Source organism: Etheostoma spectabile, chromosome 18 (genome assembly GCF_008692095.1).
Source record: "Etheostoma spectabile isolate EspeVRDwgs_2016 chromosome 18, UIUC_Espe_1.0, whole genome shotgun sequence".
Taxonomy (NCBI): domain Eukaryota; kingdom Metazoa; phylum Chordata; class Actinopteri; order Perciformes; family Percidae; genus Etheostoma; species Etheostoma spectabile.
Genome location: NC_045750.1, coordinates 13,926,208 through 13,940,872, shown reverse-complemented (window position 1 = coordinate 13,940,872; position 14,665 = coordinate 13,926,208). Strand labels below are relative to the sequence as shown.

The 14,665-nt window shown below is 41.2% G+C and overlaps 1 protein-coding gene across 7 annotated transcripts in view; it reads left to right on the top strand.

Annotated features, from left to right (window-relative positions):
- The window catches only part of eya4 (EYA transcriptional coactivator and phosphatase 4), a 44,067-nt gene that overhangs the window by 27,373 nt on the left and 2,029 nt on the right, over positions 1 to 14,665 (top strand). For 4 of the 7 annotated variants that reach the window (XM_032543153.1, XM_032543154.1, XM_032543157.1 and 1 more), the window contains 14 exons: positions 2,062 to 2,145; positions 2,738 to 2,815; positions 3,465 to 3,531; positions 3,667 to 3,809; positions 4,223 to 4,366; positions 4,603 to 4,685; positions 5,892 to 6,066; positions 7,219 to 7,355; positions 7,575 to 7,658; positions 10,678 to 10,767; positions 11,204 to 11,262; positions 11,617 to 11,777; positions 12,563 to 12,677; positions 12,896 to 13,017. In XM_032543153.1, the coding sequence (XP_032399044.1) occupies positions 2,062 to 2,145; positions 2,738 to 2,815; positions 3,465 to 3,531; positions 3,667 to 3,809; positions 4,223 to 4,366; positions 4,603 to 4,685; positions 5,892 to 6,066; positions 7,219 to 7,355; positions 7,575 to 7,658; positions 10,678 to 10,767; positions 11,204 to 11,262; positions 11,617 to 11,777; positions 12,563 to 12,677; positions 12,896 to 13,017 (1,542 nt within the window). Of the gene's footprint in view, positions 1 to 2,061; positions 2,154 to 2,737; positions 2,816 to 3,464; positions 3,532 to 3,666; positions 3,810 to 4,222; positions 4,367 to 4,602; positions 4,686 to 5,891; positions 6,067 to 7,218; positions 7,356 to 7,574; positions 7,659 to 10,677; positions 10,768 to 11,203; positions 11,263 to 11,616; positions 11,778 to 12,562; positions 12,678 to 12,895; positions 13,018 to 14,665 lie in introns of those variants that run through there. The other 3 variants (XM_032543155.1, XM_032543158.1, XM_032543159.1) reach the window with 2 other exon arrangements.

The following is a 14,665-nucleotide window of genomic DNA, read 5'->3' as shown; positions in this document are numbered from 1 at the left end:
GCGGATCACACTAAGTCAAGCTGCGCTTTTTCACTTATCCTGGATTTCTAAATTCTACTTTTGTGCAATAGCCCCCTGCTCTCCTCCGCAACCGCTTAGCAAAGTTTATGTGTGTGTGTGGGTGCGTGCGTGCGTGTATGTATGTGTGTGTTTGAGTGTATATGTTTGAGTGCAAGCCCAAAATCCTCCTGGAAACCATTCACTCTACAAGAGCATTAAAGCCTCAGAGCTCTCTTAGATGTCAACACCAGCGAGCGCTCTTCTCGTCTTTTTCTACTGTCCCCCTCGATCTCTTCCTGTCTCAGTGTCTGTCCTCTGCAGTATATTTCTGCAGTTTGATGCAATGGCACTGGCTGTTAAGTGCTTAAGTTCAGGGTGATCCTTTGATCTATTGCTGATTTAACAGGCAATGGAAACTAATGTAATGGAAAAAGTGAGATATCGCATTTTAGTCAACTTGATGTGTCAACACACACACACACACACACAGCAGAGAAATAGGCAGAGTGGACTTAACGGTGGAATCCGTTATTAGATATTACATATTAGAGCACATTAAATCATTTTTGATGAGCTCACAGTTAATGTTTTAAGCAGACAGAGCCGGGACTACAGCATCACAGCCAAAACAAACTACATACCCAACATTCCTCTCATCTGACATCAGCCAAAGCTCGGGCCCACGGGCCATCTCCATAGCAATTCATTTGTCTTCATTAGGGCTTGTCCGATGGGTTGTATTGCTCCCCGAGGGGCTTAATGACGTTGTCCTGAACTAAATGGAGTTCTCAGATGGTCACTGATGATGAGTTTTAATCATGTTTAGAGAGAAACAAGAAAAGTAACTAAATAAAACAGCATGGAGGATGTTAAGGTGGTTAACAGGTGTGCTTCTCTTTTAAGAATAGTTTGGGAAATATGCTTTATTGCTGTGTTAAGAGTTAGATTAGAAGACAAATACCTCTCTCATTTCTTTGCTAAAGCAGCAGTAATCAATATATTTAGACAACTTCTTGTATGTGAAAGGTGTTGCTCGTAGTGACTAACCCGCAGAAAATTATCATCCTAATCTGCAGTTTCCCACGGAGCATTTGAGCGCCATTCAGCTCATTGTTTTGGTTTTACTGCCCCCAACTGTTTTGCTACAGGTAGGTGTTTTCAGTGTAAAAGCTCTAAAAAAAAACTTGTACACTACCTGCCCAGCACCAAATGGCAGACAAAGTTATCAATATGCATGTGAACATAGTGGAACATTTAGCCTTTCAGGAGAATGAATAAAGGAAGGAACACAACTCCAAGTAAATGCTAATGTTGCTGTAAATAGGCAACAAAGTTTGTCATTTTACTTATATAAGGTAACACTATGTCAATGTTATGTTTACAACTGGTTTCTTCTGCTCTTAAGTGGTCAAGAATTTGATTATTGCGGGTTTAATGTGAAGCTACAGCCAGGAGACGGTTAGCTTAGCTTAGCATAAAGACTGTAAACAGGGGGAACAGCTAGCATAGCTATGTCTGAAGGTAACAAAATCAGCCTATACAAGCTGATCTAAACTCACTAACATGCCATATTTTGTTTGTTTAATATGTACAAAAACCAAAGTGTAAAGACACAAGTCCTGGTCTTTATATTTCTTAGACATGCGTAGTGACTTCTTGTATTCTCAGCTGGTTGCCAAGTAACCTCATGGTAACGAGGTGCGCCAAGAGGTGCTAGTAGGCAGATTTACGTTTGGATCAAGTCAGACTAACAGTTTCCCTCTGTCTCCGTTTGTTATGCCTAGCTAAACTAAGACAAGCTAACAATTCCCTGGATTTAGCCTCATATTTAGCATACATGAGACACATGGTAGTGGTAGTGGCATTTAACTCCGGGCAAGAAAGCAATTAAGCATATTTCCCAAAATGTTTAAACTTTACCAAAACTATTTCTTAAAAAAATACTTTTTACAATTCAAATGTCTACTTGTTGAGATAACACCATGTCCCACATACCTGGGAAGGGCATCTGGTTCTCAGTGCATCGTATCCTCACCACCTTCCCACCTTGCACCCCTTTAGGTGAAAACATGACAGTTCTAAACACGGCTGATTGGCTGTTGGGCTGCAGCAGCCCGCCCCCTGCCCCGGGCTCCAAGGACTATGGTACAGAGGTGCATGTGTGTGTGAATCCAAGGCCAGACGTCATACAGTTTTACTTTAAATGCAAAAGGAATGGGTTTCTATAGTTTAGGCTTGTCCTAGATCTGATGTGTGTTTTTTTTTCATGCCAGAATTGCAGTGATTTTCTTTTGCTGTGCAGTGTTCCCTGCTCTTTGGATCCCATTGGATTTATCACAGTGTGTGTGTGGATAGTTGCAGGGTTCCCACAAGTCAACACATTTATCAAAAGCTGGAGAATTCAATTCATTTACTGGGAAAGTAAGTTAACATGAGGGGATTTCCCCAAAGCATCATGATTATATTTTGTAAACCATAATCATTACAAAAACTAAAACAATCAAGGAGGAACAGGTCATGGTGGTGTTTTGACTTGGTTTTAGAAAGTAATTTAAGTTTACAGCTATGAAATTTCATAAAAATTTGAGCAGGAACCCTGCACACAGCATTTGCTCCCATACTGGAACTGCATGGTAGTTTTTCTTATTTGCGCGCGTGTGCGTGTGTGTGTTTGTGTGTTTGTGTGGTACTACCTTACTGGCTTCCCCTAACACCAATCTTTTTCCTCTTCCTTAAGTGAAAACAGAGCCTATGAACAACAGCGATACAGTCACTACGACAGGCGACACAGCACTGGACACATACGCAGGCTCAGGTAACACACATATTAGCCATCAGAAATGCACTCATGTACTATTTTCATCATCTAGAGTTCAAAAATCCCATCTCTGTACTAGTCAGCTCTACATCACTATGTTTCTCAGACACACACAAACACCATCATCCATTTCAGCTGAGCAGTGGGGCCTGCTGAAAGCACTAATCCCATGAAGTATTGCATGTCCTTGGATTTTGTCATCAAAGGCTGGCAGTCCTTTTTTTTTTAGACTCACTATGGACACCCCCCCCCCCCCCCCCCCAACCACCACCACACACACACAGACACACACACACACACACCACCATTAAGCAACACACAATGAGGGTTAAGAAGCAGCGGGGTGTTTGTCAGTATTGAGCTCTGACATCTCAATGACCACAAACAGACATCGTGTTTTACTATGAGGCCCGCTGTAAGGGTTTCATGGACTACAGTGCTCTCTAAAGGGGGAGAACTTGGCTTTTCTCCATTGAAAATGCTTCAAATTATCTTGGAACAGCAAGTCCAACAACTCCAACAAGCCAGAGGCCTTGAATTGTGCTGTTCAAGAATGGTTTTGTGAAATGTGAAAGGAAACAAAAGATTTGAGTTGACACCATCAATAACCTTGTGTTGCCTTGTTGTTTTTGATTATTGTTTTTAGTAATCACCAGCAGCGGGTACAGCCCTCGTTCAGCACACCAGTACTCCCCTCCCCTCTACCCATCCAAGTAAGTCTGACTTTTTACACAACAGAAGCTGCTTTCTAAGACTTCTTATCAGCGTACCGTCTGCTAGACTTTATCATTATTGCCTATTCTGCGTGTGTTGTATCTACCTCATATGTCATTCCTCTCCTCTCCCAGGCCCTATCCTCACATTCTCTCCACACCGGCAGCCCCTCCCATGCCGACGTACGCCGGCCAACCCCAGTTCAGCAGCATGCAGCAGTCGGCCGTCTACACCGCTTACTCCCAGGCAGGACAGGCATACGGACTGTCCTCCTATGGTAGTATTAAACTCATTTATACTAACACACATAGTGACATACAGTGGCTGCACTAATGAACACATATAAACAGCACATTTATTTTGTAATCCATTGTGTAAAACAGTGTGTGACTGAAGTACAAGAAGTGTTACTCTACAAAGATTTACACAAATGAAACTGCAGGTTATGCGCCAAAACGAAAAAATGGCTCATAATGAAATTAGGGCGAACCTAAGTGGGATACTAAGAGAGGAGAACATTATTGGAGGGTTTCTTTTGAAGCCAAACCAAAGAATGACATAAAGGGAAATATGTGAATATGTGAATGTGTAAGTCATGCTCATCTCCCAATTTTAATTATACAATTTGCTGAGGCTGTAAAATATGCACTGCATTGTAGAATATTCCGTGGATTCTGTTTCTTGCCACAGACCTCGGTGTGATGCTGCCGGGCATTAAGACAGAGAGCGGCCTGAATCAGAGTCAGTCTCCTCTGCAGACAGGCCTCAGCTACAGTCCCGGCTTCACCACACCTCAGCCCGGACAGACTGCATACTCACCCTATCAGATGCCAGGTCAGTTGCAAGCATTGAACACTTTAGCATTGAATGCTTCGCTTGTCACTCCCATCTCAATTTAATAACCTGTAATATATTCATGAATTCTTTTCCTGTTAAAATCCATTACTCTTGAGGAAAGTGATCTTTTCTTTTAATGTTATGACTTTGCACACAGTTTAAGCGTGTTTTCTGTGTCAATTTTTTCTTCTCTGTGGTGTCTTTGTCTAATTCCATCTTCTTTTTATCCCAAGGTTCAAGTTTCACTCCTTCCCCAGGCCTCTACGCCACCAACAACTCAGTGTCCAACCCCGCCAACTACACTGCCACACAGCAGGTATCCCAGTGTCTACATACTGTGTGTGTGTGTGGGTGTGTGTGTGTGTGTGTGTGTGTGTGTTTCCTTTTAGTTTAAACCTGGGTTGTTGATACAGTCCAGCTGAAAGGGAGCTTAGGTGACACACGTTTTCCCAGGACCAATAAGAAAGTCCATTTCCCAAGGTAGTTCTTGCCAGAGCAGATCAACCACGCTACATGTTAGCTCTGAGTGGTCTAGTGAATGTAATTTTCCTCATTATTCTGGCTCAAGCTAAAGATGAGGATTTTGTATGGTGCAGTTGTTGTTGTGTAGTATTTGACACCAGAAGTGGTTTTAAAGTCACTCTCCCACAGACACAACTTTTCCTCATTCAATAAATGAAATCTAATTACAGTGTTACCAAGCAACAGGGACGGACTTACCAGCAAAACAAACAATTAGTATTTTGTGAAAGAGTGTTTTGTTCTGAATATTTCTCTAAGCGCATATTATGAATTGTATTGTGGTAGTAAAATGCTTAAAGGGGGATTTTAATGTTCCACTATGATAAATGTGACTGTTTACAGAGGGAAAAGTCAAGGTTTGGCTTGTGTGGGTGGATTGAGGGGAAGAGAGAGAGAGAGAGAGAGAGAGAGAGAGAGAGAGAGAGAGAGAGAGAGGAGAGAGAGAGGGAAAAGAGAGAGAGAGAAAAGAGCAGGAGAGCGGAGGAGAGTGGTGTGTGTGTGTGTGTGTGTGTGTGTGTGTGTGTGTGTGTGTGTGTGTAACAGGGAAAGCAGGCAAGAGACAGAGAGGGAGGGAGAGAGAGACTGACCGACAGCAAGCCTGTGTGTATACAGTATGTGCAAATATGCACGCTTACGTACACAACTTGCTGACTACACACCAACTGTGCATGTGTGTGCAGTCATGTGGTATGCTCCACTTTATAAGGACTTGTAGAGATGGACATAGTGACAGGTTTAGAGCGCTGACTCATAAAAGCGCCCATCTCCACTGGCTCAGTAAAAAGCAGCAACACAAGGCTTTAATTGTTTTGGAGGTATAAACTGCAGTGTCGAGGGAATAAAAGATTAGAGAAATGAGAAGAAACACTTGTAAAATCTCTCTTCAAAAGTCAGTTTAAACCTCCCCAGACAAGTGAAACATCTCAATTTTCCCGTTGTTTTTCATGTTCTTTTTGTCTCTGCACTCTTGTGTGCTCCTAATTCTTGTTATTCTCTGCAGGATTATCCCTCATATACAACGTTTGGCCAAAACCAGTATGCCCAGTATTATTCCGCCTCCGCTTATGGAACTTATATGACCTCCAACAGCGTGGATGGCACAGGCTCAACGGCAGCCTACCAGCTGCAAGATCCCGCCCCTGCCATGACCGGACAGGCTGCTGAACTTCACCCAGGTTTGTATTAAAAAGGAAACAGATCACCAACAGAATGCCACAGTTCTTCTAACTTCATAAATATGCAAACAAATGTCAGATTTATCACAGTTCCTTCTTACCTGCTCCATAATCTTGTTTTCAGTAGGCAAATACCACAGTTTGGGTAACTGAGTTCAACACTCGCTTTCACCGATGATGAAGCACAGGAAGTAACGTCAGACTGTAGCCTTAGTTACCTGGCATCGCACTCGCTAATTGGAGGATCGGCATATGTTTACATTAGCCGCAGAGAATTTGATTAGAGTTAAGTTATGTTAAATATTGCACTTTTGTAGAAATGTCAGAGAAAGAGAAGAGAAAACAAAATGAGAAAGAGCTCAAGTAAACCCATATGTACAGAAATTGGGCTTGGTATTCAATTTTGTTTCTTTTGTTCCCATTTTTCCTTTGGTTTATCTTGGCTGTCATTCAGGAAGCTGATTAAAGGAGCTTATCATTCTTCCTGTCACTGGCACTTTCCCTCTCGCTGCTATTCTCACTATTTCTCTTTTTTCTCTCCTCTTGGAGTTACAGTTCGTATCTGTTTTTTTGTTTTTTTTGTATCTCACATGCTCTTTGTGTCATTTTGTGTCTTTATCCACCCCCTCTCTCTTGGTCTCTCCCTCCCTCCCTGATTGAGACATAACAATATGAGCGCCGAAGCTTAGAGTCTGGTTCTAGTTACCGCACAGCAGTGGGAGCATATGGCATAAGGAAGGTGTGTGTACGCGCACACAAATGTGTGTGTGCTCATGTTTGCTCCTGCAGAAGTTTGTATCTTTGCAAAAAGCATCAGATTACTTAACTTTTCTAATTTATTGCACAGCTCCATCTTTCCCCCCACCACTGTTTAACTCTTACTATTGCATGTTATCATGAATCAGTCAGCATACCAATGGTGCTATTGTTTAGGTTCCTTGATAGTCTTTAAGTTGATATGTTGTGCCAATTACCTTGAATTATTGAACCTGACTACATGGCTTTTTACTGTACAATGTCTGAGTTATCGCTTTTCTTGAAGTGGATACTCCAGAACACCTGTGGGATCAGCTCGAGCCACATCATTACTGACATTTGATCATTTGCAAATTTTAAATGTTAAGCCCTGCCTGTGTTTGCATACACTCTCAGGGGACTTTGATACAGTGCAGAGCCCCTCCACGCCTATCAAAGAGCTGGATGACCGAGCCTGCCGGAGTGGGGGGTCCAAGTCCCGGGGCAGGGGCCGTAAGAACAACCCCTCCCCTCCCCCCGATAGTGACCTGGAGGTAAGGGACCAAAAAACACCCACTTGACAAAGCACTAACTGCACTTACTGAATATTCCATTCAAATCTCAAAGGATATGTGGTATTCCCTTTGATCGTCATCCTCTCTGTCTCAAAAGCAGGACCACCCATGTCAATGTCCAGTTGAGCATAAATGCACATATGGGCTAAAAATATGGACATTACCATCTTTCATTGTCTCATTTTTTGTGTTCTCTAGAGGGTGTTTGTGTGGGATCTGGACGAGACAATCATCGTCTTCCACTCTCTGCTCACAGGCTCCTACGCACAGAAATATGGCAAGGTAAGATGTAGATGTCTTCACTTCTGTTATTATTGTGTTTAAATTTCCATAGCCATCCAGCAGTATGTCAGTCTATCCATCCATTTTCTTTCTGTCTGCCTAAATGGAATCCCAGGTTACAGCTGGGACAATACCCATCTGATTTTGATTAAATGAAGGCACAACAAATCTTCACACTTTGCTCCAGCTTTTTACAAATTACTACTAATGGCCAAATGGTGGATTAATAACACAAACCCTTCAAGGCAGTTTGGAGGAATAATAAGTCATCCTGTTACTGACTGACCTTAGAAAGCACTTTCTTACTAGTAATAGGGGGGACATGTCCCCCTGACTTTTACAGTTTCAGTTTAATTTGCTCTCTAAACAGTGCACTCTGACTGTCCAGCTGCCAAGATCCAAATGAGACAAGGGAGGAGTTGATAATATTGCTGATATCCTCATCTCCTTCACCTTCAGTTATTACCATGAGCTCACAGCAATAGGCTTTCCTGCAGTGAGTTGTCCGTGGACTCTTTGGCCCCAGGCTTTGCCTCACAGGCTCCCGTGCCCTGTGATTGGTGGAGGTTGTTGGGTGGTGTGCAACTTGTCAGGAAGAGCTTATAAACTATTTAGGGGTGAAAAGAAGTATGTCCACCTGACATGATATTCTCCAGGATGAAGAAAGATAAGGCATTACAGAAAAACCTTTTATTTTGTAAAGATAAAAATACATTATCTGCCAATGAAACTAAAGTTTAAGTAGGGGTAGTGCGTTGATATTATACCTCTGAAATCAAACCCCCACCCTTTCTTTTGAGAGGACTTGTTTAGACTCAAAAAGGGACTTTTATAAAAATTCAACTCACAATGAGCACACCATTTAAATAAACTTCCCTCAGTATATCCTATGAACATTACATCACGATGATGACCGTGTGCATAAAAAAAAATCTTTGGATGCACTACATATTAAAAATACAAAAAAAGCCATTAATAATTGCTATTGCTTACATTATTTCAATCATAGTTTACATGCTATTTTTAACTTGGACTGATGTTTATTCCAATCTTCCTTTTGAATTCATTTGGTGGTCTTGCCTTCTCACCTAACAGCTATACTGTTTATAGTTCCCTCTATTTTATTAGTTCCTGGCTCTGATCTGGGATCATCCTATGTGGCCAAGGCTACAGATTTTTACTGGGTGATGTCGTTTCCTGTGGGCACCGGTGCAAACCACCAGCCTGCCTGTACGGGCTTTGCGTCCCACTCTGCAGTCTGCGGAGTCCATTCTGATATTCATGTTTGGCAGTCAAACAAAAGCTGGCACGGCACACACACACCATTTGGAGCCAGGCTTGCATAGAGCCATAGGAGGCGTTTTACAGATAGGGGTTTTTGCGGGCACTGATATACTTCCTAGTTGCTCTGCAGTCGTGGAATTTAATGCTTGGCAATTGGGATTTAATGGGTAATAGAAAGGCCCTGGTGAGTTGTAAATTGCTGTGTGCCTCTGTGTGTTTTTTTTAGTCGAGAAATACTGAATACCAAAGGATGATTACAAATTTAGTCTTGGTTTAGAAAGCAGTTCTCGGTGCGGTCTCCAGCTCACCCAGTAAGAGCGTGCGCCCCATGTAGGCTGAGTCTGCGTGTCGTCCCCTCTCTTTCTTTCCCCGTTGCCTGTCTTTCCACTGTCACTATCAAATAAAAGGAAAAGTCCCAACAACAATCTTAATAAAAGTATTTCTCCTGTTTTGCAAACAAATAATGAATTAAATGTTACCAATCTCTAATAATGTGTTGTGTTTTGTAACAAAGTAATTATAGAAGCGTGTTTTCACTACATTTGCTGCTGCTGCATTCAAGGAATATAGTGGCAGCTGTGTCTGTTCACACCTTGCCCAAAATAGGGTTTACACTGTTGACATAGCAACCATAAGTACCCTTCTCCTACGGGCTTTGAGGGTATTATCTGTTCTAAATTAGGTTTCACGTTTTAAAATATATACTGTATGTATATACTGTATATATATATACTGTATACAATTTTTACATTACTTTTATTATAACCATGTTCACATCATCATGAAGTGTTGAGTTTCCAACATTCAAATTACAACAGAGTGGAATTGTTTCAGGCTACTTTTGCCAGGCCAAAGTAATATTTGCAATTCTCTGTGATTGATTGAACTTCTCTGGCAAAGTTTTACAAAAACAAGCCACCTCAGCTTTTCTGGAGCCTAAAGCAACAGCTAAATTCCACCCCTCAAAGGGAATAAACATATTTCAGCCATTAGTGGTTCGAAACAACTTTCCTTTGGCTGTAAGCCAACGTAATTATTACCTGAGAGACAAACCTAAGTGCCTCTTGTCTCTTTGATTGACAGAGAAGCAGGAAAAAGAAATACAGGCAAAATGACTGCTATCGCTATTAGCAACTGTCAAGTTTTTCAAGAGCTCTACACACTTTCTGTGCCTCGCTCGCTCACTTTCACTCTCATCCTGTTAGTTTCTTTCTATTCTGGTCGCCTGACAGTGTCAGCAAATCGCGAGCCAAGCTGTCGTCCCTTGCTGACCTATCACAGAAGATGTTTTTTTGCAGCTGAACCCCGGGCATACATGGGCACGCACGCACCCATGCACAAGCGCGTGCACGCACACACACACGCACGCGCACGCACACACACACTCCAGCGTCTCCCTTTGAGGGTGCCTACTCTCTGCAATACACACATGAAGACACACACTCTTCCTCTCACCTCTCTCACCCCCCACAAACACCCACCACCGCATGAGGAATGTTGATGGGACCGAACAAGTGCAACCTGTCTGTCAACATCTGCTGTGATGAGTGGAGCGTACCAACTCTTAAAGTGGGGGTGGGTGGACAGAGATGTGAATTGGGAAGAAAAAGGATGTGCGTAAAAACTGAAATGGTTTATGAGATAAGAAGAAGCAATGCATCTCGGATAAGGTAATAATTTGTTATAATGGTGATGTCATGATGATAATGTTGTTATTATCTACCTCTTCCGTTAGGACCCTCCCATGGCGGTAACGCTGGGTCTGAGGATGGAGGAGATGATCTTCAACTTGGCTGACACACACTTATTCTTTAATGACCTGGAGGTGAGACCCATATCAGACTGACACTTCCAAAAAGACACATTTAAATTAAGATATTCAAGGGCATATTGAAAGACTTGGAGTTTTTTCTTGCACAGTTTTCACATTTTTTTTGCACAAAGCACAACAATAAGCCCATAATGTTTTTTTCCTTCAGTTCAATACTACTACTGCCTTCTAGTGGTGTAAAGTGAAATAACACACCCCTTACTGTCAGCGCTGCACCATGTTTATATTCTAGTTTCAGTACGTGCTGTTTTGTTATGAATGTGGTAAATAGATTAATAAATGTCTGCATTGGAAATATAGCTATACAGAATATAGTGCTTAATACAGTTTATAGTTAGCCTAATATTTATGTTGCTGTGTTTTAAGTAACTAATCTATACATCTGTTTTTTGTTTGTCTTTTGCTGCTGTGACACTTTAAATTTGCACAGGAGTGTGATCAGGTACATATTGATGATGTGTCATCAGACGACAATGGTCAGGACTTAAGGTAATAATTCAACCATTCACATTTATTTTTTATAACAAGCACAATGTGATGATTTGATTTAATTTAATTTAACTAATATTTAAGTTATTCATAGGACAGTCATTCACAAATTACAGTATTTGTTTTCTATTGTTTGGCTCTTAAAGTAGGCTATCATATTTGAAGGATGTAATATATTCATTTATTAAATATAGTCAAATGTATATCTTTTTCTTTGCATTTTAAAAGGTAGTAATTAATTGCATTCTTACAAGTAGAGTTACGTTATAGTACCGAATAATGAAAATAACCATTGGATCTTTTTGTTCTACCAGAGCAGATTTTTTAAATAAAACATATCGTTATTATTGACAGTACTTACAGTTTTGCAACTGATGGCTTCCATGCAGCTGCAACCAGCGCCAACCTGTGCCTGGCTACGGGGGTCCGCGGTGGGGTCGACTGGATGAGGAAACTGGCCTTCCGCTACCGACGAGTCAAAGAGTTGTATAGCACGTACAAAAACAATGTGGGGGGTAAGCCAATCAGACGGGAGTGTGCTGGACACCAGGGACAGACCTGAGGGTGGCAGAGAGGGGAAGGAGTTGTTAAACTGCAGATTCAAGTTGGGTCTGAAAAGATTCCAAAAATGTACCAAAAATAATAAGCTTGATTCATGTTTTTCCATGAATAAAGGACAAAGGCAGCAAGGTATAATACTTTAAATAAAATTATGTTAAATGTATCTGTTACTATAGCTGAAAAAAGAGATACAACCTGGAATTAGAAGCTACATTCCGAAGACAACAAATGAATACTAGTGGACAATAACAATGGGTGTATAAGATGCATACAGTGTATGGGCATACTGCACATATTGATGTAATAGATAATCCAGTCAATGTTCATAAAAAACAGCAAACTACTGTATATAGGGTTTTGTTTCTTTTTTGATCATTATGGGTTTATGAAAGAAAATATAAATAACACAACTGCTGTTTGCGGATATTTAAGCTGATTCACAATACAGTAATCATTTTTATTTGGCCAATTTCAGGCCAAAATGTCCAATATATTTAATGTTTTCTCCTGACATATATTAAGTAGAAACTATTCTAAAACAGTGTTTAGGAAACTAAAACTTCATCATTACAGTTTGTAATGGATAACACCTAAGCCAATATTACATTAAAGGACCACATGACGACTTCATATGGGTTGGGTCTAACCCTAGATGACTTTGCTTATTGTTTCTTTAACTTTCCTGCTGTGTGTGAGGCCGGATGCTGTGAGGGTTTACCAAGGTCACACTGTGTTTTAGGTCTGCTGGGTCCTGCTAAAAGAGACGCCTGGCTGCAGCTCAGAGCGGAGGTGGAGGCTCTGACTGACTCCTGGCTCACCCACGCACTCAAGTCCCTGTCCATCATCAGCTCCAGGTGCCACTTTGATATATTTATCCTTTCTTTCACAGAGACTGTTATCGCTCTCCTAGTCCTCCCCTCTGTTAATTAACAAGGTCGAGATTTAGAGCGTGGGATCTAATCCATATTCAGCATCAAAGGACACTAACGTAGGATCCAGTCATCCCTCTATCGATCCGTTCATCTATCCATTCTTTACACAATGCGCTCTGCTCTCCGTCTGTGTCCCACAGGAGTAACTGTGTAAACGTGTTGGTGACCACAACGCAGCTCATACCAGCGCTGGCTAAAGTTCTCTTATATAGTCTGGGATCTGTTTTCCCCATTGAGAACATTTACAGTGCAACAAAAATAGGTAAGGCACATACACTCTTGCGCACACACATTACATTGTACAATCTAAATAATAATCTCATTTGGTAATTATTTGATGTGGAAATGGCTATATATTTGATTTATGGTATTTTAACAGTTCAAATGTCACGTTTATTTAGTTGGTTATGTTATTTTAATGATTCTTCACCTACTCCATATGTTACTGATATCCTGTATCTTGTTATGATATTAAACATGTTGCTTTAGTTGGGCAACAGCTGATTGGGAATGTTCATAGAGGGAGAGAGGAAAAAGAAAGAGAGATAACCCAATTCACATTAAATCAACAGATCATGCTGGTCACACCTTGGCCAAACAAACACACAGACCTTAAGCAATAGGCTATCAAGTACTAAAAAAAATGTATTTATTAACAAGTGCACTGTGAACATTGGGCATTTACAATTTAAGATTGACCACAACATGTGCCAGTTTGTGTTTTTTATATAAATGTGCAGTAAATATAATTAAGCCATGTGAAATGAATGCTTTTGCATTGGAAAGGTAAATACTTCCATACAACTGGAAGTAACGCAAACTTGTGCAGCCGGCCTCTCGGCTACAGCATCGAACCTCGAATGATTTACTGTGTTGACAATTGCTTAACTGTCACTGATGGGGCACAACAGCAATGATGGATGGTAGATAAACACACACACACATTTTACTTATCAGAATCAGAATCAGAAATACTTATATAGTCTGATCAGAGCTCTTCTAAAGACTGAGTTTGATTGACATCTCTCTGACCGGCCCATTAGGTGTAAGGGGAGTTACACCCTCGTTATTCTTATTGCTGGTTCATAACGTTTGGTGACCTTACATTATTCCAGCAGAGCTTCATCCAATTTCTACCCGAGCAGAAGTCTGATCACCCAGAATAATTGAAAGCACCTTCGTGGGTGTGCAGGGTGTTCTGAATCATGAATCTCCAGCTCACGCTGACCTACACAACATCATATTCAATCTCAACTCACATTTGGTCCTGATCTGGCCTTAAACAACTCACACACTCATAGGATCGTCCAGGCCAGATGCCTACATTCTGAATGGACTCCGTTAGCCTGAACCTCAGCCTGTGTCTGTGCTGTGTCCAACACTAAATCATATTTAACCTTACAATCTTAACAAAGGAAACAAAACAACTCATTTTAGAGGGTTAGAGAGCCAAAACATTCAGGAAACAAAACTCAAAGCCAAGTTTGTGTTTGTGAGCTTATGGTACACCCAGTGTTGCCACGGTGCCTTGATTCAAAAGGACGTAGCAATGTGGTAACCATGACAACCACCGGAGGTTTAAGACACTAGTAGACTGCATAAGTGTTTCAGGTCAGATGCCATTTCCCAGAAGCTCATGGAAACATTACTAAGCATTTGGAATGACTCGATATGTAATTAGCATTGTGTATGTTGTACAGGAAGAAGGCTAAAGGTTAACGAAGGGTGGGACTTCTGACTTCACTCACAACCACGTTTGCTTTTCGATTTGTCGTGGCAACCGGATTTATTATATTTATCTGAATTGAAGTACCTCTCAGTATGCACCATGTGCATGTCAGGATTCATTATTATTAGTATAAGTAACTATCCGTCAAGGGATAATTTGTGTGTGTGTGTGTGCGTGTGCG